This window comes from Diplotaxodon limnothrissa, linkage group LG10 (genome assembly GCF_057381915.1).
Source record: "Diplotaxodon limnothrissa isolate DT_005_m linkage group LG10, D_limnothrissa_male_GT1.1, whole genome shotgun sequence".
Classification (NCBI taxonomy): Eukaryota; Metazoa; Chordata; class Actinopteri; order Cichliformes; family Cichlidae; genus Diplotaxodon; species Diplotaxodon limnothrissa.
In genome coordinates, this window is record NC_140605.1 from 34094135 (window position 1) to 34118036 (window position 23902).

Here is a 23902-nt window from a genome sequence, read left to right on the forward strand (position 1 = left end):
AGGGAGGAAGGGAGGGAGGAAGGAAGGAAGGAAGGAAGGAAGAAAGGATGGATGTAAGGAAAGAGTGAAAGAAAATGGGGATGAGAGAGAGAAGGAGGGAGGTAGGAAGGAAGGAAGAGGGGATAACAGAAGGAAGGAAGGAAGGCAAGGATGGAAGGAAGAGGGGATAACAGAAGGAAGGAAGGAAGGCAAGGATGGATGAAGGAAGGAAGGAAAGAGTAAAAGGTCATGAAGGATGGATGAAGGAAAGAAGGAAAGAAAAGGAACGTTCTGTAGAGCGCGGAAGAAGAAGCGGCGGCGTGGAGGACTCACTCTTCTTGAAGCCCAGGTTCGGGACTTTGTGGATTGGCGATCCGTGGCGGTCCATGAAGGCGAACAGCTGATCGAGGAACAGCTGCTCCTCGGGGTGAGGGAGCCAGTCGCCGTCACAGCCAACCTCCACGCTGCCCATCACGTTCTCCTGAGGGGGAAACACGCAGTGAGATCATCATTGCACGCCTCAGCACTTCCTGTTATTTTACTCGTCACATTAAAACTGATCTGCGCCTTTATTTTGGCGGTCAGAAACTGAATCTATTAAACGACTTTATTTGCTGCGAGGCTCACATGTTCACGTCTGCAGCACGTCGGCCACTAGAGGGCGCTGTGAGAGGCCTCGCAGGTCAAACCTCGGAGCAGTTTAAGGATTATAATCCAGCAGCGCTCAGAGACTCGAGCGTGTTTGTTGCTTCGTGGATCCAAAGCCAGCAGCTCTAAAATCCACTTCCATATGTGAGTGCTCTGGCTTTCTTAAATGAACAGCAAACCTGCCTCTGCGTGGGGGCACGAATGCATTCAAAGCACTGACAAAGCGACTGGGTGCACGTGTGCGCTGAAACAAAGCAGCTGAAACTGCACGCCCAGACCTGCCTCACAGCAGAGCTCCGAGCGTCTAATAACAGAGACCAGGTTCATGTTTTTACTCCAGTCTCACAGCTCTGCGGGACCAGATCTACTTCCTGAAAGGATTTGATTTCACTTTCAGCAGAGTTTGTATTATAGGAGGATCTGGAGCCTGAAGCAGAGCTTTCTGTAAACACGCCGTAACGACGAAGAGGAGCCTGAACGTGACAGTCAGCGATGAGATGATCACCACACGCACCTTCATCCTCTCGATCCACGACTCCGACTGGCTGGAGTTTGGCGAGTCTTTGCTGTCGCGGCCTCTCCTCTTACGAGGTCGTCCTCGCAGACTGAGAGAAGGACATCCTGCAGGAAAAATAAAATAAAGGCGTAAACATTTACAACATCTCCGGAGGTCTTCCTGTGTTTGTTTGAGGCGATCTTTGTGAGGCATTTACGAACTAAAAATCAGAGAACTAAATAACAGCACATGGCTCAGGTGCAGCGCTCTGCTGTGGGCGGTGGTCTAAAGGGGTCACATGACGGAGGTTATCCGGTCTAAAACGGACACAGGATTTATTCATTTAGCTCCGAGCGCAGGGCGACAGCAGATGATCTGATTTACAAAAGTTGAGCAGACTGTACAAACATGTCAGACACACGAGGAGGCTGGTTTTATCTTCCGATGAGCACTCGAGCTGCTTCTTCACCACAGCAGGTCATCTGCCTCCACCTCACCCCGTCCTCCTCCGCCACACCACCCTCTGCATGTCCTCCTTCTCCGAGGTCGTCCCCTCTCCTCCTCAGTGGATAATCTAACAGGTTGATTTGAAGCCTGATCTGCTCAGTAAGCGTGTTGTTCTTCTTCTAAAGCACTGATGTGGACAAGTTTATCCAACCTTCAAATAACCTGAAAACATCTCACTACAGGCTTTTATAACCAGCCTGCAGACACCAGAGAAACAGCTCAGGACTCTCCAGCAGGTGGCAGCGTTTCACAGGCAAACAGGAAGCTGTACTGAGGAAGGAAGTGATGCTTTCAGGTCAAAGGGCTTTCAAAAACCAGTTATATGTTTCATCTTACACACAAACGTCGCCTTTCAGCAGCAGAAAACATTTATGGGCTCAAATTGTGGTCATAAATATTTTGCACTTGTAAATCAGGATTTGTATGTGGACCAAAAAATACGTGTGAAACTCTGCACTCAAGTTTCAAGTTACAAGTACGAATTTTGACCCTATTTTTCTTCCTTTCATCTGATTGGTCAATGTCATGTCAATCACAAATTTAACTGTCCAATCAGAGAACAGATGGGTTTGGCTGTTTGAGGGGCGCTTTTTTGAACTGCAGGTCCTTGAAGGGTGATACAGGTTGAAGCTGGAGGATCTCTATATAAATATCCGATATAGCAGCTAGGTCCGCTAACTTTCAGCAGCTGTTGAAAGGATAAAGTTTTAGTATATCAGTGGTTAGAAACACATTATTACTTTAGGATTAGTTTAACACAAAGTCAGGGCTGACCCGGGACCATGGCTGTGAGTCACAGTGCGCAGCATAAAGGTCCTTTCACATCAGACGCAGCATGTGCTGCTAATGCTAACTGCTAACTAAAAGCCAAGGATCCAGAATTTGTTGCTGGCTGCTGGGCTCTGTGGGTTTTTGCAGCAGCTCTACCTGTACTAGATGCACCTGCTCCTTGTCGTTTCTATCTCGGGCTTTGTGTCAACTACAAGAGTTTGTGTTTTTTTTTTTATCTTCAAATGTTCAATAAAAACATGTATCGCTAATTCATAATGAAGAAAGCTTTGTAACCATCCCCACTAGTGAAGACTGTCTCTGGAGGTCCCTGTATTAAGCAGGTAAACCTGTGACACAAAAATCACCAAACTGAGACGACCACAGACTGTTTGCCTTCGTGGTGATGAAGGAAAACGCTGGGCTGGCATGTAAAAGGGCATTTATTCCCTCCGGACCTGAAGCTCCATAAAGCATCCATCTGTTCTCTGATTGGATTGTCAAATTTGTGATTGACATGACATTGGCCAATCAGATGAAAGGAAAAATAATAGGGTCAAATTCGTACTTGAAACCTGAGTGCAGAGTTTGATACGTAATTTTTTGGTCCACACACAAATCCTGATTTAAAGTACAAAATATTTATGACCACAATTTGAGCCCGTAAAGATTAAACAGTAATTCAGAACGTGATGTTTAGACCGTATGTTTCTTATTCTAATGATTAAAATCCATCACACACAAACGCTGTCAGCACACTCACTGAACTGCCAGGAGAAGCCGGAGCTGCTCTCCAGCGTCGGGTGGTTGAAGGTGTCCCTGCAGTACATGACTCGGGTGTTGGGCGTCACCTTGATGCCTCCCAGCGCCAGCAGGTGGGGGTCCTGCAGGGTAGACCCCCTTGCTCCGTCCTGGATGCGCCGCTGCAGCGAGCGGAAGCGGCAGTACTGGGGGTAGCTGATGACTTTGACAGCGTGATGCTCCGCCGGGCCGTCTGAGGGGAGGAGACACAGGTGGGGTTATTTTTGTTTCGGTGGCTTTAACTCGTTCGCTCCGTTATGCTCTGCAAACACAGCGTTTCCCACTTTCCGTCAGGCCCCGGATTTGTCTCCGGGCTCTGAACATCTCTGTATACACGACAAACACGAGTATCCCAGTTACTGATTACCGCTGTGCAGGCGCCGGGGGTGTTTGCAAACACCAGGCGGCACTTTTGAGATGTTTAATTTGACGTTTCTGTAGCCGTCACCCTCAAATACATCCGATTTGTTTGGGAAACCACTGAAATTACAAAGAAGGCTAAACTGTGCTGCAGGTAGTCGGCAGCATTCATAAACATGCAAACAGCGTCCTGCTTCCTTTCTCAGGACTCTGGATTAAAAACCTCCTTTTCAGTGACCTGACCAGCAGCGCAGCTGACACAGAACAGAAAAACAATAAAAGATAAAGAAGGAGAGCAGCTCCATATAAACCAGCTCGTTCTGCAAAACCCTTTAACCCACTCTGATTATGGTTTTATTAAACATGTATGCACAGAGATAAACAAGATCCCACCCAGGCTGACACTCATGGTTAAAATCCCATCAGTGGGAAACGTGCACTCCCTTTCCACAGCACAGGTACTAAACTTGCCAAGAGTTTCCTCACCTGGAGACAGAATCGAGATTTATGTTTTGTGTTTTTTTGGGCCATCGTGATGCCATCGCCATCGTGATGCCATCGCCATCATGTTCAGGCATCAAGTCCGGGTCCAACCACAGCACCCAGAGAAGTATTTAATCAATATTTACCTAAGAACATCTTTGATAAGCAAAAGATGTGTCGGCATAAAAACTGGTCACAACATATTCAGTTAAATTTTATAGCACAAAATCACAATAACAGCTGCCTCAAGGTGCTTTATACTGTGAGGTAAAGACCCTAAAATACTACAAAACCAATCAGACGAAAGCTATGAACAAACTCTTGGCGACAGTGGGAAGGAAAAACTCCTTTTAACAGGAAGAAACCTCCATCATAACCAGGCATTGACAGCCATCTGTATAACATCACACAGATGATCTTTATAATGATAAAATTACTCCTGTTCACAGAAAACGGCAGCGGTCCAAGTGTGGAGCCATGAGGAACTCCTACTGATACAGGAAGTAAAGCACTGAACATCCCGTTCGCTCTGCTCAGCAAGCTGGAAAGTGAAATTTGATCAAATTCAGAATAAGGACTGAAAGGTTTCTAAAATCGGGAAAACATGTCTATATGTACAAAAACACAAATACAATGATCTCTGGGTGGGTGGCCAGTTCTTTATGAGGAAGTGCAGTGGTCCCACTGTGAAGCCCTGAGGAACTCCTCTGGATACAGGAAATACACAGGAAGAAGATCCAGAATAGAGACCCAAGAGTTTTCAAAACACATGCAGGCTTTATGAAATCAGGATAAAATGTTTAGATCATTTAGGGCTAATTTATAGTTTTATGCCTTCTCTCTGTGCACGTCTTTACTTCTTTTATAGTGGTGGGTAGGAAATGACCACAGCACTGAATCCATCAGATGATTTCAATGATTCTGTTCTTTTAATGCTGCTTTAGCTGCCTCACTGCTGACCTTTCAAAATAAAAGTAGCTCTAACAGGGAGGCTGGAACATGTACAGGAGTGTGACCGGCAGCATTTCCACACCAACAAACTGGCTCTGGTTCACATCTGCAAACATCTGCAGAGAGTTTCTTACTCTCAGTTTTGTCTTTGAGCGGCTCGCTGCTTTTGTCCGTCGTGCCGTTGCTGCCGTCGCCGCTCTGCGGAGGTTTGTGGAGGCCGTTGGTCCCGCACGCCAGCGCCTTCAGGCTGCTGCTCCAACCTGCCGGCTGCGCACACGACCATCGCACCAGGTCCTCCACCCGCACCACCATCTTCCTGGACACCGCCAGAACTTCATCCTGATCAGACACAAACAGAAGATTCAGCGCTGAAGTTATCATCTGCTTCAAACCATTTAACGCCCGACAGGCCGACACCGAGTCGCTGTACTCTGAAGGCGCCAAACTTGAATTGAGCATCACTTTAAAATCAGAATGTGAGCGTGAGAAAAACAAACCCCATCAGTTTGATTAAAGTGCTGCTTTAAACATCTACAGCACCTGTCAAACTATCACCTGCCGATTTGTGTTCAAACATGGAGGCAAACAGAGAGCTAACGTGTGCAAATAGAAGGAAACGCCTCGACTGGTTTGTCGCTGGAGTCTTGACTTTTACGTGAGGAGAGCGAGGGAGATAAGACGGCTTAAAGATTTAAAGCAGAGAGTTTCTAATAAATGAACCAGTTTGAACTAAAAAGGAGAAACCCTTCAAAAAGATGATTGGATGTTTAAAAAGGTGTTTGAGGCGCCGCTTTAACACCGACTGATGCTCGAGGGTCGGCCCTTCACCAAGCTTCATGAGATTTCTGATACCAACTCGTGACGGGCAGCACCGCCTTTCCATCCAGCTGAGATCCACTTTTCCGTCTCCATTAAAGCGTCTTTGATAGTTTGACTCTGCTGAAGTTGTAACCACAGGCCCTCTGGCTCTGCCACAGGTCAGCTTTTCATGTTTGTCTTGACATTTAGAGTTGCTGCTCAGACACACGTGATGATGTGTAAGTCAAAGTGACGCGACACCTGAAAACGAAAGAGGAAGTTTACTATGGCAGGCAGAAGTCCGTGCAGGACTCGCATGTTTTCATGTTTTGGTGAATAACACACTGCTGGAGCTGCGTTTAAAGCTTTTCACTGAGTTTGTTTAATGTAAAGAGAACAGTTACACTTTTGTTGGCATCACGTCGCCTTTGACGACACGGCCACTGATCAGAAACATCCAGTGTGTCCCGTTTGATAAAAAGCCGAGTTTCACATATCTTTGTGGGCCAATTATTCACCATCACACATAAAAATGCAAACGTTAAGCTTTAATTAAACATTCACAGTTGGCGTTAGATAAAGATTCAGCGCGGTGTGGTTGATACGAAGGCGCAGAATCGGGTTTTCGTAGCTGTCAACGTGTTTATTTCTGCTGAAAATTTGGACATTTTAAAGTTTGAGCCTGTGAGGACGGACTCGCCGCAGGAGCCTCGAGTGGACATTAGAGGAACTACAGGTTGTTTGTTTTTCCCTCAGGTAAATGGAGAGGGCTGCTTTAAGGATGGGTGTACAACCTTTACGAGGTATGTTAGCAGGCAGAGACTCCATGATGTCGTGATGATGCAGAGGGCTGGGGTGATAGAGCGGGTGGCGGGGTAGCGTGAGATGACTCCGTTGGTGGCTTTGCACGTCAGCGGTGACGTTGCCACAGCTTTGTACCACTTCGGTATTCTCCTGAACGACAGGTGTTGCCACTCAGACAAAATCTCATCTTTTCAAACTGCAACGTCTCCCCTGAATAATCTGTTAATCTCAGAGCTGCCGGACTGAGAAACCATTAAAATGGTGTTAGAAGCCGATATGATGACCCCACAGCGGCGGCATCCACCAGTGGATGTGAATCTACTCCAGTTAAAGCCGGCTGGGTCTAACTGGTCTGGTACTATCTGTACAAAAGCACAGCTAAAAGCTGCTTTGTCTGTGAAAGAGGAAAGAAAACAAGCGCGAGCTTCCACTATTTCCATTAAACAGACTCTTTGCATATAATCTTAAACTTGGTTAGAAAGCAACTGGACCTGACCTCATATCGTGTCCTCCTCTGCTCTCATTTGGTTTTTGCCCATCTTTTCATGTCCCTTCAATACATTGAACTTCCTGTACAAACTGTCTGTTTAATGATTCCTGTTTTATTAGTTTTACTTTGTTAGATTTTTTATATTTTTTCTCTGTTTTTGATTTTAAAAAAGTCTTTAAGGGGAATTAATTAGTAATTAAATCTTCCAGGATTAACAGACGATATCAGAAGAATAAGAAAAGTCACCCATGTGCTGCTCTGAGGAGATATCAGCTGAAGCCGAACTGGAGCTGGGCTGTACTGTCAGGCAATACCAGTTTGGACCACAGGGTGGCGTTGTGGTGAGTGTAAGCTTTTTAAGGTTGTATTTTGAATTAATTTAAAAACATTTAAACACACTGATAAAAACGCTACATGCTCACAGGCCTTTCAAAATAAAACCGAGGGATGAGCTGTGAAGGAGTCAATTTCAACCTCAAAGCTTCCCTAAACCTAACCAACCTAACCTACATGTGAAAAAGAGATAAAAATGGGTCAAATAATAAAAAACGAGCAGGGAAAAAAAGTGCAAACATCTGCAGCAGGATCAGAAATAAGCAGCCATCAGGTCACAACACGGGTGGTGCAAACTGCAGGATCTAGGACTGAGCAGCTCCCTCTGCAGCTGGATCCTTAGCTTCCTGTCTGACAGACGCCAGGTGGTCAGACTGGGCAGCATCACCTCATCCCCCATCACACTGAACACTGGTGCTCCACAGGGGTGTGTACTGAGCCCTCTCCTGTACTCACTCTACACCTACGACTGCACAGCCACTAACAGCTCCAACATCATTGTGAAGTTTGCGGACGACACTACAGTGGTGGGTCTTATCACCAACGGTGATGAGACGGCTTACAGGGAGGAGGTCAGCGCCCTGACCCACTGGTGTCAAGACAACCATCTCACCCTCAACGTCGCAAAGACAAAGGAGTTGATAGTGGACTTCCGGAGGTGCAGAGAAGTACACACCCCCATCACCATCAACGGCGCTGCTGTGGAGAGAGTGAGCAGCTTCCGGTTCCTTGGCGTACACCTGGCTGAGGATCTTACGTGGTCAGTACACACAAACAAAACAGTGAAGAAGGCGCAGCAGCGCCTCTTCTTTCTCAGGAGACTGAAAAGATTCGGCATGAGCCCCCGCATCCTCAGGACCTTCTATCGCTGTGCCATTGAGAGCATCCTCACTGGATGCATCACCACCTGGTATGGCAACAGCACCGCCTACAACTGCAAAGCTCTCCAGCGAGTAGTGCGGTGCTCTGAACGGATAATTGGAGGTGAGCTTCCCTCCCTCCAAGACATCTACAGGAAGCGGTGCCTGAGGAAAGCGGGGAGGATCATCAAGGACTCCAGTCACCCCAGCCATAAACTGTTCAGACTGCTTCCATCAGGAAGGAGGTTCTGCAGCATCCGGTCCCGTACCAGCAGACTGAGAGACAGCTTCTTCCACCAGGCCATCAGACTGCTGAACACGTCATAGACACCTCAGCTTCACTACTGGAACTTCAACATTATGCACTCCACACTGTATATAAATGCCACTTGTTTTGCACATATTCAACTCTGTATATTTTATATATTTTATTATTATTATTTTATTTTATTTTTTTACTATTTAATTTGTAAAAATGTGTATACACACACACACACACACACACACACACACACACACACAGACGTAGGAAAATATTTAGTATACACATCCAGAAATGCATACACTATTATATATTGTACATATATTTATTAGTTTCAGGTTGGCCATTCTTGTATTTTGCTCGTTTGTGTTGTTGTGTTTGCACATCTCTGTTGCTTGTGGGGCTCGCACACAAGAATTTCACTCGCATGTGCTGTGCCAGTGTGCCTGCACATGTGATGTGACAATAAAAGTGATTTGATTTGATTTGATTTGATTTGAAAGACCGCAATGAGATCAGCTACTGCAGCGAATTAAAGCCAACACTCGCCGGGTCCCTCTGGGTTTGAATGAGACACAGAAGCTTAATTAAAAGCAGGCCCGTGATGTTATTTTAACCTCAAATCAAACATTAAACAAACAGCACGTTTCTGCTGATCTGGCTCTCAGATGCGCTGCACTTTATGCAAATGAGGCCAACTGCAGCTCATTTACATATGAAGTCACTGAAGTTTCACTGAATCAAAGAAGCCCACAAACATCTGAGTCACCGATCGTCCGGTCTGCAGCCGAGGTGCAGCCGCAGAGGCCTCCTCCCATCCCAGCTCGTCAGCTGTGATCTTGTTGCGTCCTTCAGGCAGAGACAAAAGAGCCCAACCTGCCTCTAAAAAACTCCAGCACCCCTCTCCCCGCCCCCTGGGCTGCAGCCAGGTGAGAGCTCATTAACACCGCAAAGGAGGAGCTCTGCAGGAGTCATGAATAAACAAAACGCTCGACTGAAAGACACACCGAGCTTCCACATCTGAAATCACTCGTCCTGCGAGAGGAGACGAGAGACTGAGGCAGGAATTTATTTTTCATAGTGTAAGAGCCGTGTTACACTTCCTGTTTCCTTATCTAACTCACAACACGTCCTGTCCTGCACCTCAGCTGGTTCAACGAGAACTCGCTCAGCGGATAAAAGCCGCTCTGCTAACGTCAGCTAACCGGCTGCATAGATGATGAACACATGAAGCAGCATGCAAGCGTCACTCCGGCACTTCTGCGTCCAACACCACCAACGAGTCCTGAAGACTCACTGAGACACAAACCTTCAATGCCCGGCTCCAAACGCTCCTCAGGTCCCAAAATCAGAAACTCGAGGAACCGCCGAGACTCCAATAAAACCATCATCATCTTCTCAGTCACGCGGCCTGGAGACTGGTCAGGACAGGGCTGGGTGTCGGTTTTGATCTCTGTAGTTGATCTGATTCGATTCTGACTCGGACAACTTTCAGACTATTATAATTCTGATCATTTATCAGCACGTATGCATATTTTATATCGATGTATAAAAACAAAGCTGACACTTATCAGAGGTGTGAGCATCACACAGATGACTTCGGGTCAAAGGAACTGAGGATAAAACAAGAAAGACACGAAGGAGATAACCTCAGAAAAATAAATGAATAATAAATAAAAAAATATTCTACAGTAGAAGAAAACAAATCATCATATAAACATTACCTGATGCTGCTGAAGTGGAGCCGAGCAAAGTTTGATTTGAGTTCTGCAATTTGGCATCATTTTAAAAAGTTCCATTTCTTTGGTACTGAACAGCAGAAATGAGGCTTTTTCTTCTCAGAGGTCATTAAAAAAACAAAACAAACCACAGCGGCCAGCAGCACTGTTCACAACGGAGACATAATAAGCAAGCAAATAATGCAGAAAACAGATTTGTATGGTAAACTGGTCCCCGAGTACAGAGAGAGAGCTGTGCAGGAAGTGTGATTTAATCGTGGTGGAAGCAAAACTGTAAACGTGAAGCGTAGTTTTCATCTTTTGCTGCTGGTTCAGTGATTTTGGTTGGAGAGAGAGGAAACCTGCAGCATCAGAATCAGCGAGCTGTCGGCTTTCAGCCCTGACGGCGTGTCCGTGCCGTCGGGCGAGAAAGCCGACGTCTCGCTGATTCTGATGCTCGTTTGTGTTCACGTCTTTGTGCTGAATCCGTGTACCTGCTCTCATTTACTGTTTTCGTTTTGTGAGCTTTAACCTGAGATTCTGGCGTTTCTGGGAAAATGCATTTATAATTAAAAATGGATTCAGGATTTAATGAATCGATTTCACTTCTGAAATCAATTTGAATTGGGAAAATCTATTTCTTTGGAACCACGTGAAAACCAGCGGCTGACTGGTTGAGGATGAAACTGGCTGTGATGATGCTGCACCAAAAACCTTTTTCTCACCTTCAAAATAAAAGTTTTCTTTGTGAAACGTGTTGGTGGCAGCAGTAAGACAACTTTTACTTTGAAGGCCAACGTCCAGTTTATGTTTGCGCTGCACTTCCGGGTTCAGTGAGTTGCGAGTATTTGCAGACAAACTGGTGAATTTCATGCAGACTGTGGCGGGCCGGAGAAATCACAGGCAGGATGTTGGCGCAGAACCGTGTCCCTACTGTGTTTGACAGCCGGCTGGTGTCGTGTGACCACGTTTACCATTTTCTGTACAGCTCAGGAGAGAAAAGGAAACCTACAGACAGCGACGATGTTTAGGGATTTAAAGGGTTAATGAACTCAGGTTAGGTGCCTAGAGAGCTGTGGTTAGGTCAGAGGTCGGCCACCTGCGGCTCTTCAGGCCCTCAGCTGTAGCTCCCACAGGCTTTGTGAACAAGGAAGAAGTGGGAATGTGATTTTGTTTCCCTCATATAGTTTTAAAAACGTTGTCATAAATGCACAGATTCGAGCTCACAGCTCCACACGGAGTTTAACTGAGAGGAAAACTGAATGTGAAATAGCTCACTCCCCTCTTATTACAATGATCACACACTGTCCTGACAAATGAGCAGCACTAACTGCTCTTTTATAGATTAGAAATTCAGCTTTCTGATTAAACTTATTGAGTTAAAGTAAAAATCTCATTTTAAAAGCAGCCAGTCCCATAAAAAGCTGTTTTCTGCAAACAGTGGAATATCCCCGCTGAAAATGTGGAAAATTTGGTTGCAGACAAGTCACAGGATTTACATTTGGGTAATGCATTAGCCTCATTCCCAGAGGTTTCTTTTTATAATGTGGAGGCTGAGCTGCAGCCTGCATGTGAACTGTGTTAATCAAAAACACATCTGACCCTCTCTCCCTCTCCTCTGACATCTGCTCGTTTTTTAATCCAACACTTGTATGTAACTCGTGCCTTCAGACACCAGCGCGTTCATTAAGCTGATCATGAAATGATATCGGCCGCGGAGAGCAGCGAGCAGATGGAAAATATCGTTAATGTTTGCTCCTGAATGCTCGTTTGTTTTAGCAGCAGAGAAGAAAAAAGTCACATTAAGACTTTTTTATCAGCACGAGGAGACGGCGTCTGAAGGTCAGCCTGCTCAGTGTTTGGATTAAAAAGAGAAGGAGGCCGTGTTCCTGTGACAAGGTTACTAATGGATGTTGTTGAAGCATTTCCCAGATTACACGCGGGGACGTTCACTCTGCAGGAATTCTTCTCCACAGGAGACGCTGATGGAGACCAAAGACGGAGATTAAAGGGCAATTATTAGAATATTTAATGAGGCCAATTTTACCTTCATACTTCAAATATTTGCAGTTACAGGCCCTCAACGTAAAGATGGTGAGGCAACATTTTGGTTTTTAATTCATATTTTCCAGCGATTCAGGATGTCTGTCCATGATTTTCAAATTAAAGCTCCTCCAGGACCGGGACGGACGGAAGTCGACTATATCAGAAAGTTACAACAGAGACTTCCATCAGATCGGCGATTCAGCCATCGGTTTGCTATCCTCAGTTATGACCACGAGATCATGACCGAAAGAACGAAATTGTGGATGCAAACAGTGGAAATGAGGTTTTCTTTGACGCGTTGCTGGGCACCATAAGCTGGCGTCCACCTCCCGAGAGATGCAACTACACGTCGGGTTGACGCCGTCTGCAGCTGTTGTGACTGGCCTGTTCAGTGCCATCGATTCTTCCTGCGCACTTCCAGCTTTTTTCCACAGCAGTGTTTGAATTTATCCTTGAGAGCATAACAATCATCCCCTCAGTGTAAGGATTCAACAAGATGCATTTGATACCGGACGTGAGGGAACGTACGAAGACATGGAAAAACGTCAGGGACGTAAGTTGGTTAGTTTACGCTGCAGGCTCTGCAAAGACTCCCTGCTGAAGTCTGAGTCACATCGACATGAGCCACTCGAGCTGGTTCGGTATCTGACCGGGATGTCTCGTGGGCACGCTCTAGGGGAGCTATTCCAGGTGAACGACCCTGGACTCAATGGAGAGATTAGATCTGCTGTTCGGGTTGGAAACGACTCACATGAGCTGTAAGAGGTGACGAGTGTGAGGGAAATATTGATATCAATCCAGAGGGAATCAGGGCCAGAAGATGAGTCTGGTATTAAAATGTTGGTAAAGGGACGTTTTTCTGAGCAGTCACCTGTCACACAAAGTTTACCCAGAATGCACTTTTTGCATTTTCCCTTTGGTGAATTGTCAGAAATCAGATCAAACAAGCTTCTGTTTCTCTGCTGCACCGACTTCAACCTGCTGCTGTTTATTTGAAGCGTGACGCTGATCCTCAGACTTTGACTTGGATCAAAGTTGATTTGTTTGCAGTTTTTAGCTGAGCTTAAATGTGTTTTCAAACCTGACGTATACACGTGGATATCGCCTGCATTTGTCAAGTTATCAGGATTCAAACGTGAGGGAAAGTTTATACATAACGCTACTTTCACAGACAAGGCCACCGAGGAAAAACAGATAAAACAGTAAATCAGACACACGGACGCCACAAGGTCGGATGCATAGTTACCCAAAGGCTTCAGCACTCCCGTTTAGACCAGCTCTAAACCTCTGAATCCAAAACAAAGAATAACTGAGGAAAACTCATCCCAGAGTTTGTGAGCCACCACCTCGAGGGCCCGAAGTCCTCGTGTTTTAAAACTGAAGGGATCGATTGGACGAGTGAGTCAATAAAAGCTCTGAGATATACTCTGGTATACTCTTTACCCCCTGAAAGCCTACTAGGAGTAACCCTTTGTGAGCTGAGCAGCTTCTGACATATTTCAGGCTGCTAATAGAACCAAACGACTGGGTTTGCATCTCCGCCCAGGCAGCTACCCTTGGAAACACCTGGAAACTATTCTAATGGTCATCAAACCACGACTTCATGGATATATATACACTGAGGGGTCAAAACTCGTCTTTATGCGGGAAAGAGCTGAACGTTAAAATTGACTCTGAAGCCAGCATGAAGCCAATGAAGAGGCTTTGAAACAGGAAAGATACAAGATCGGAAGCTGGCCGTGGCGGCGCTGTGGGGACACACCTGCACTTCACGTAAATAAACTGACAGGGAGGTGACTCACCTCTCCGTGCTCCCTGGTCCGGCCCTTCGGTGTGTCCTCAGGCAGGAAGTAGAGTCTGGCACTGGCCAGCAGGTGGCGCCGGGTCTGGTCCTCCCACAGTAAGGTCACCTGATGCACACGAACGACGTTTATTTTTCAACCGTTCTGACTGATTTATTACATTTACAGCCTCCACACAGAAGCATCTGCCTAAAAACCACGACTGCCTTCGAGCCGAGTCGCTGATACCGAGGCCCTAAATATTAAACAGTCTGTCCACCATCAGCTTGATCAATTATCACAGCAGAGCCTTTGAATTTGAGCCTTTCACACCTCGACTGTGCACCTGCAGGAACGCTTTGTCCCGGCACAGGCGGCAGACAACATTACGCGAGCGTGCGCCGAGCTGAAGCGCTCCACGCCGTGCAGAGTCACGCAGGGGGGAGCACACAAACACATGAGTTCAAGTGATTTTTGTTTTTTTGGTGTCAGAAAAACAGAAAACATTTATTTAAGACCTGAACATAAAACTGCACACAGCCTTTTCTAGGAAAGCGAAACCAAAAATTCTTCACATTTTACGAATGACTTCATCACATTGAGACGAGCTGCTTCCTGGATCGAACCTGCAGCCTCCCTGTGGCCTGGTCCCGATTCCCATTTCCCCTCCCAGCATGCTGCTGGTGTGCAGCCAGCTCTGGGTTTGTGTCTCTGCAGAAGCTGCCCTCGTTTCAACAGGTTTCAGATTTACTGAGTTTTTGCTGAAATGATATAACATACTCACGCTTTTATTAACGAGCAATAATAAAATAAACAGTCTGATAATTTGCTTTGTCACATGTGGCGCTCAAAGTAAAGCTCTTCTCTAATACTTCTATTAGAAGGTGGCGGAGACCAAAAACAGAGGAAACGCTGACACTGGGCGAAGGTTCACCATGAAAAGCAGAAGACAGATTAAAGGCGAGTTTATTTTCTTTGAAACCTGAGGCTTAAACCACAGAGAAAAATGCTAATGAGCATGTGCAGAAGCTATTAAAACTTTTGACTAAGCATCTCTCCTAACCATCAAAGCTGATTGGTTTAATGTGCTAACTTCACTTTGGATTAAGAGCGCAACAGAACGAAAAGTAAGCAGCAGGTTAATATCACAAAAATAAGGAAATCCATTTAAAGCTCTGAGCTCCACTGTTCACGAGGGGCTGCCAATCATAAGTGACCTGGCTCAAAGGGGGAGGAGCTCAAACGGCTTGTTTCACGCTGGCAGCTTGCTGCCCACCTGCCTGTCGAGTGACCGATACGGCCTCAGTATGTAAAAAGCCTTCATTAGCTTCCATCAATACCATCAGCCTAAATACGAAGTAATCTCATTACACGAGTCCTCGCTGGCTCAGCCCACGACCTAAATTGACTAAATTTAGCCTCGCCGTGGGACTCAATAAAACATGATATTAGTCTCGATTAGCTCACGTAAGGCAGGAAGCAGGAAGCAGAGCAGGATGGCGACACATTTAAGGCTCGATCTGCAGCGTCGGCGCGGTTTACTCATCGTGGTCGGCCCGACTCAGTGATGTCACACACATGCATTATGGGAAGTGTAGGACCTCAGAGGTTTAATTGGTTCATCTCATCTACATTATTAGGGCGTGGGCACTCTGACCTGGCTGACGTTCTCATCTCAAACTAACATTAAGGAGCTGCAACATCATTTTCTGTGCTCACGTTAAGGACCGACGCTCAAAACACCAAGAAAGTCTAACTTTTCTTGTTTTTGTTCCAAAGCGAGTTTTAAAAAGCTTTTTTCTCCTCCTGTAAGTTCAACACAGAAACAGCTAAAATATTCCTGTTTCTGGCTGCTGATTGGCTCTCTGGGGAGCAACAGCGGGACAGCTGCCATCTGTAGCGTTTCCAGTTTTCCCACAGCCTTCATATCTGCCGTCCTTATATGAAGGCTTAGTGGCTGCGATGCTAAATGCTAACATTCATATTTATATAAACTGGCAGGTGCCTCAGAGATCCGTTCTGCTCAGGTCCAGCTCCTTATTTGTACTTTCAGACTGCAACAGGAAACAGTTTTAGCTCCTCCCCTTGTTTAGAGTCTTCTTCTACCCCACGTAACCGCCTCTCAACGACCACCCTCAGGACACGGTCCCGTTTCCCTCCAGAAACCCAAACAGCGAGCTCAGGAGACATTTTCAGTCTGAAGCTTTCTCACCTCGGCGATGCACGCAGGATCCTGCGGTCCACAGCGGATGAAGTAAAACTCGCCGAGTTTCCACACCTGGACGGGCCCGTCGGGCTGAGCTCGGCTGCTAACCGACTTGTAGAAGGCGTAACTGCCTCGCTGGCAGGAGGGAGCACCCAACCACTGAGAGAGACAGAAAACAGAGTCACAGCCTGAACCTCACCCCACAGGAGAGTTATATCACAATCATTTAAATTCATGTAAAAGACACAACAATCGAATAACGGTCAAAGAAAAATCTGCACATTTTTGTTTTCACAGGTAAGAAGAGAAAAGGTGAGTCCACGTAAAAATATAAAATGTGTTTATGAAAGAAAGAAGGATGAGAAAACATGACGATACGGTTTCACTGTTTAGCATTGATCAGCCCATCAAACTTCAAACTGAAAATCTTTTGTGTAAAGTTGATCCCCGTCCTCTCAGGGACACTTCCTGTAACATCACACTGAAGTGTTTTAACAAAGAAGCCATTTAAATGCATCACAGGCTCCTTCATAAAAACCAAAACGTTATCAAATCAGCTGACTCCTCAGAATCAGCTGATTTTATCCCTGGACATTAACGTCACTGTATTTCATGAATTTCTACCTTTGCACAATAAAAGTTTTCAGAGTTACGGGACGTTGAAGTGTTAGACGTTAACCACTGAAATTTCAGAGCTTAAAATCACATTTACACAATCTAAAGGTAAAATCTGCTCTGAGCGTCAGCATCACAGGATCTGTCGGAGGAAGCAGTTTAATGTCCGTCTGAAATAAGCTTTGGTGTCCTGGATGTTTGAGCTGTTCAAGTGCATTCTGGGTAAAATCTAAAGGCTCATATGACCGTGTGGTTAGAAACCAGGCTCATCTTCCTACTGTGCAGCTGTCTCTGGTGGTCCTGCAGGTTAAACTGGGTCAAACGATCACTGAGGCTACAAACCAGCCCGAATGACACACTGCTGCTCTCCCGGTCCAAAAACCACAATCTTCAGACCTTATTCCTATTTTTTTAAAATAACTTCAGACCCATAAACACATCAAGGCTCTTTGAAGTCAATAAATGCTGCAACGATTCACAGACCTAATATTAGACTTGCCCGATACCTCAGTGATGGAGTCAAAGGAAATGCCTACACAGAGCTCAGAGTCCTCCCCACATTTTCAAGGGTTTGTTTGAGCCATAAACTCTGCACACCTCTGACATCGACACTGATGATGGAGCCGTGCCATCTTTTCCCGCGTGGAAACGCCACTCAGAGACGACACTGTCAACACCTTAAACACCTCTGAGTGACGGAAACGTTCAAAGTTTGATTTAAAATGCCAGAAACTCGCTGACACATTAAAAACACACAAACAGCGGCTGGAGCAGCGTTTTCCTGCGGGTTTACTCTCTCTTTCACCTGCGGCAGCACGAAGGACACACGTTTAGGAGAAAGCCACCATAAACTCATCTGCTGTAGTTAATCATTCAGCCTCTGTAATGCGGAGCCTGCTGCGTTACTCCAAACGGTTCCTGCGAGCGGCTGCAGCCATGTGACCAAGTCATGCTCAAAGGTGTGAATCTGACTGGAGCCAAAATAAAAACTCTGAGCTCAACAACTTTCATTACGACGAGTTTCTGACATCATCACCTGTAGACATGTTAAAGTTGATCTGCTCTAACACGAGAGGCTTTGCATGAGCCAGTTTGAAATAATCCTCCTTTGTCTTATTGTACTGTCCTGAAAGAAGCCACTTAAGCTTCTGCTTCTCTTTTAACTTTCCTGTTGTGTTCGGGTCAAATCTTACTGGCTCCCCCTCGTAAAAAAGGAGGGGGCGGGGCCAGAGAACTTCTAAATACTTAATACACCTAATCTCTGCACTTCCTGTTTTGAAAACTTTGAAAACAGAAAGAAGGGCTGAGTTTCTAGCATTTTTTAGCTCTGTGTGATGTCACAGAGACAGGAAACCCCTCATTCGGTCGTGTCAGGATCTCAGCTGTAGAACATCAAAGTCAATTCTGTGATAAACTTTTTTATTCTGCAAATCTTTGTGGTTTAAGTGTCTGAGAAAATAGATCAAGTTAAATAAATAAATATATTCTAGATTTTAGGCAAGTGTCCTTGGAATATACAGGATGTCACAGCAACCGCCATTTTGATTTGGGGCAGGAAGCCAGCAGCTGTGGAGGATTTCAGTTACCTTCAACCAACAAAACCAGCACACTGAACTTTCTGTTGGGCTTTAACTGCACACACAGTCATCCTTTGTAAAGAAGCGCCGCTCACCAATGTAAATCTTTACCTGACCAATCAGCAGGCGTTAGCACTGGTGAAAGGACAGAAGTGCAGACTTTTCCCAGTTCAGCCACATTATCAGTTATATGATATTTATATGGGAAACGGCCTGTATTTGAATAGCGCTTTACTAGTCCCTAAGGACCTCAAAGGGCTTTACACATCCAGTCACACACATATCCACACACTGGTGATGGCAGCTACGTTGTAGCCACAGCCGCCCTGGGGCGCACTGACGGAGGCGAGGCTGCCGGACCCTGGTACCACCGGCCCGTATATGATATAAAAACTGTTTAAACCATGAAATTTACAGCAGATTGTGGACTCCCCCGTGACACAGGAAGTCCAGACACTTCTTAAGTTTCAGTGGGTAACGTTTGAACGTTTACCTCAGCTGACAATGCTGGGTGAGAAGCGCCCGGCCAACACCGTCAGTCTGACAGGAGTCACGTGATTCAGACAAACTCATTTCTGATGACGCGTCGCTGAGTTTTTGAGGACAGGCTGAACTGTTGGTAAGCGCTGCCATTTCTGCAGCAGTTAGCTGCTGTTAGCCTCTGTCTCCACTCAGACCGAGCTAGTCAGGAAAGAGATGCTCTTCACAGCCGCTGTGTTCAAATATGGTGGGACAACATGGCGGCTTCCACAATCCACAAACCCGCTTTAAGTTTATGACAATGCATCAGTTTGTTCAAACATGTATTACATGCAACTACATGATTTATGAGTTAAATATTTATTTTTTATCTATTAAATAACCTAAAAAATTACCTATTGCACCTTTAAACTCTTTCAGGGTGGTGGGAGGGGTGGAGCTAATCTAAACCATCACGTGGCGAGAGGCGGAGTTCACCGCGTACAACAGCCGGAGATGAACACCTTTGGGAAATCCCCTCATCTCTGTAAAAATCACACAGTTCGGAGCCGAGTGTTTGGCTCACGGGAATTAAACGTTCACACGCTGACCTCATTATCTGAAACTATAACCATGTTTAATGTGAACATCCACCATTGTTAACGTCTAAACAGACAGATGGAAAACCCGAGAACGCCACGCCTGCAGTCCTGGCACAATTCATCCTGGATGAGCTGGAAGTTTTTAGAGCCGTCTGATAAGGAATTACAATAGTCCGGCCTGGAAATAACAAATGCACGACTATGTTTCCTGTCTGAGACAGGATGTTTCTAATTTAGGCAAAGAAAGCTGAAAACTCCCTGCACATGAAGTCTCTGATTAGTACGAGAGATTTTCTCCAGGACATCATGACCACGTCTCCTCATTTCTCTTGCCAACCTTCCATGTCTCACTGAATCTTTAATGTCATTAAATATACATAACGTGATCTAAATGAAGCAGAAACCACCTTCTGTTACAGTACAGTAAAGAATCGCACCATTATCCGCTTAATGTACATTAATAAGCTGTTAATAAGCATTTAATATACGTCTTACCGCCCACTTAGCCGACCCCTCACTGTTCGTGGGTGTTTACACGACGGGAACAATAAATCGAGCACACCTGGAGCACGTTCATGCATCTGAAAGCCAACACTGTCCCCGCCGCCGGGCGAAGAATCCCACAGCTTTGATTTCACCGTTTTTGTTTTTGTGTGAGAGACCCAGAGCTGAAACGACAAAACCCAAACACGCCTCGGAAACCGAAGGAGGCAACTCCACCGGATCTGTGCCCGTCAGGAGGGCCCTGCGCTGCCATTTTGGATCCTGGGCCACAGCTTCAGTCAGCAGACTGTGTGATTATTCCACACGATAAACCCACAGGAAAAGGAAACGTGCACCAACAACCTCGACTCAATTCAGAACATAAATATTCATATGAAAAAACATGTTTCCAATCGGCTTTTTGGCTTAAAGTTGCTTCAGAGTGCCTCATTCAAAGACGTGTTAGCGCATTGGACAAAGGAAACTCCGGCTCACACGCTTCTGATCAAAGTTTCAGTTCAGGTTTTAGCTTCAGGTCACGTTATTTTTATTAAGATCACAGAGACGTTTTGCAGAAGTGGGCTTCTGATGTAACCACAACTACGTATACTATATACAAACTATTACTTTCTCCACTGACAAAGTCATCGTTATAAAAACTGTCAAACAAATCTAAATGCTTGACACGAGCCTATAACAGATGCATAGTGTTGATATGTCAGATGTTTAATGAATCCATTCTAAAAATAAATATTTTATTCTGTTACAGGTCACAATGTAGAAAAGAATAGTTGGTGTAAACTTTTCTTTGTCCAACAGAGTGAAGCTGCAATTTACAGATGTCCCCTAAACACATCAAAATAAACCTGTTTTCAACACTTTATCTGTTTTTCTGTGTTTTTGATAGAAACTGTTTGAAGTTTAAATGAAAATCTTTATTGTTTTTAGCTCGCATTAGCGACATCACAGCACCTTAACCCGCTTTACTGCAGCCGCCATTTTGGTTTAACGCGTGAAGCGAGCAGAAGCGGAGAACCTCTGTGACCTTCAACCATCCCAAATCTGCCTCGTCCACACACCTGGATGCTTCTGTTAGATGTTATAGGCATAGCAAAACCTATTTATCATCGAGCGAGGGTGTGCTGTGGTAAATCCTTAACCGACCAATCAGCACGCGTTAGCAGACGGCTAGTGTTTGATGGGCAAAAAGCTTCACGGTGAGAAAAAGGATGCGAGTGCTTCTTTAAACTGCACTTTTTGTGTAGAAGTGAGCGGTTATCATTATTATTTTAACTGCTGAGCTCCTTTCACTGCTGTTTACTGAGGCCTCACTCATGAGCGCTGTGACAGGAAGTAGGAAGTGGGATTAGCACGATGTAGAATGGATTCCTTAATTGAGCGAATGATTCAGGTCACATGTCGCAGAAAACCAAACACAAAGTAAATTAACATATTTCCATCTTTAAGCATTAGACCAAAGTGTTGTTTTTTAAAGGAATTTTAAAGAGCTGGCAGCTGATTTTAGGGCTACATTTATGCAGCGGGGGGTCAAACCTGATGTTTAAGAGGCATTGGGAACGCATCAGTGTCAATGAATGACTCAGAAATGTGCCTGTGTGTGTTACATGTCCTTAAACGCGGCACTGCACTACATCTGGTCCCAAACAACAAATCCATCATGTCTGAAACACACTGGATAAAGACAGGCGAGACCGAGACGTCTCTAATTATTCGATTTTAAATAACCTGCATCACCACTGCAGACGGAGATTTTAGATTGCTTGATGGCTGCAGCTGGACTTTCAGGTGAAAGTCAGCAGCATGTAACATGTCGCAGAACAAACAGCAGATACATGACAAACAAGTATTTTGATGTGCAGAAGATGACGATGCACACGGTGAAACATTTTCTCCATTTTGAATGCTGACTGTTTGTTTAAAGGCTGCATTCCTGCCTAACCCGAGTCTTCTACTTCTAAATTAGGCAGCGCCTCGTTAGCGCTCAGCAGCTTCTGTTAGCTCGTTTTAGGCCCAGTTAGCACCTGCTCCTTTAGCCATCATCCACTGAAACACTCACAATGATAATTGTAAGTATAAATGTGAGCAGCTTAATATCACAGAACAGGGACAAGCACTACTTATGTGAGAATATCTGCTTAAACGGCCCCGCTAACTTGGTATGAACGTCCATTTCCTGCATATATTGTGATTTATTAGAGGCGTAGCTGCTTTGGATTCTCAGTTTGGGAGATTTATTTCAGCTCTAGTTTGAACACATTTCTCCTCAGATGTTGTTTTAAAAAAATCATCATGAAAAAGATCACACAGGAGTTTCCATGAAAGCATGAGTGTATTCAAAGATTACTTATATATTGCTGTGGCCGTCACCAAAAAAGACCAGATCCAATAACGTGTGTGTTTCGCAACACTTTCTGTTTGTGTGCCTCTTGGCGCTGCTGGTTCCCGAAGACGTAAATCTTTAAAAACAGCAGGATGATAAAATGAAAGGAAAATGCACGCATGCTGTTTTATGTAGAACGCAGCAGACATGCTGATCTAGATTTTACAGCACTGCGTGGAAAATACTGCAGCTGTAAAAAACCAAAAAAAGAAAACAAATGCTGCTGTTTGCTGATACTGAATCCATCATCCAGCCTCCACCGCTCTGTGATCCCCGCTCAGAGCTACAGGCCAGAAAAAAACGAATATCTACAACAGCTTTGAATGAAACCTAATATACTCCCCACAGCTGCAGCATGAAAGCTGCAAACGACCTGAAATATTCAGCAAACATTTCTCCCTGACAGAAACAAGGCTGTGGATGCTTCAGATAATAAATAATCTGCAGTTGTTTTCAACAACAAACTGTCAGCATCCTGTATTAAAATGATTTCATATGAGCTTCCTGTTTAAAGCCCCAAAATACTCACGTTACAGCTGCAACAATTATGTGACTGACCCACAGCTATAGATCTATGTGTGTGCGTCTGTGCACAATGTTTACTTTTCATCATTATGGCTGGAATCTGTGCTAAATAACTGTTGGATCAACAGACAGTGACACTGGAATAACAATGAGTCACAGCTGCCCTGATCGTCCATTTATAGCCGACCAGGTGATACCAGTAACTGATTTATAGTTGACGGGCAGATGAGTTTGCATTAGTCGTCATTACGGCACCACATGGACCTCCTCTGGGTAAGCATTCAATTATTTCACATTATTATTCTTAGAAACCAGTTATATAGAATTTTATGTATATTTTCAGAAATTATGGGCATACATTGATACATTTTATAGATTTGTGGTCACTATTAGACATTTTTATATAACTGCCATTATCTGAAGTTCAGCTAATGTAATGTTTCAGTTGAAAGCCTGTTGGGATTTCAACATTGCGTCAATTATAACTGAGGGTTCAGAAAACTACAAAAAGTAAAACATCAGTGTAGGAATCCAGAGTTGACTCTATAAAAGCCGCCACTACAATATTGATTTAACACACTTTCAGCTATTTTTGGCTACGTGGGTGTGGACACGTGCTGGTTCATGAAAGCTTCAAATTCTCCGATTCCATTTTCAATAATTAACCTTTTAAGACCTACCACAGAACCAAGTCCGCCAGAGCTTATCTTTATATTTTTGCATGCTGTAGTGTAATTTTTTCGGAGCATTTCAAGTTGCTATTAGGGCTGGGCGATATATCGAGTTTTTTAAAAATATCGATATATTTTCATACGAGATATAAGATGTGACAATATCGTTTATATCGATATAGTCTATGTTACGTTATAATTATACTTGTGGAGCCGCAGGTTTGCCTCTCTTTCGTCCACTTTTGTCTCTACGCAACGTTACTCGGCCTCGCCTCTCC

At 44.9% G+C, this 23902-nt stretch overlaps 1 protein-coding gene across 1 annotated transcript in view; it reads right to left on the reverse strand.

The window, feature by feature from the left end:
• LOC146624769 (uncharacterized) overlaps positions 1-23902 on the reverse strand; it is a 49529-nt gene that overhangs the window by 13443 nt on the left and 12184 nt on the right. Inside the window, exons 2-7 of the mRNA XM_085364735.1 lie at positions 16298-16450; positions 14107-14214; positions 5128-5332; positions 3162-3392; positions 1142-1248; positions 313-460 (exon numbers count right to left, since the gene is read on the reverse strand). Coding sequence (XP_085220861.1) covers positions 313-460; positions 1142-1248; positions 3162-3392; positions 5128-5332; positions 14107-14214; positions 16298-16450 — 952 coding nt within the window. The remainder of the gene's footprint in view (positions 1-312; positions 461-1141; positions 1249-3161; positions 3393-5127; positions 5333-14106; positions 14215-16297; positions 16451-23902) is intronic.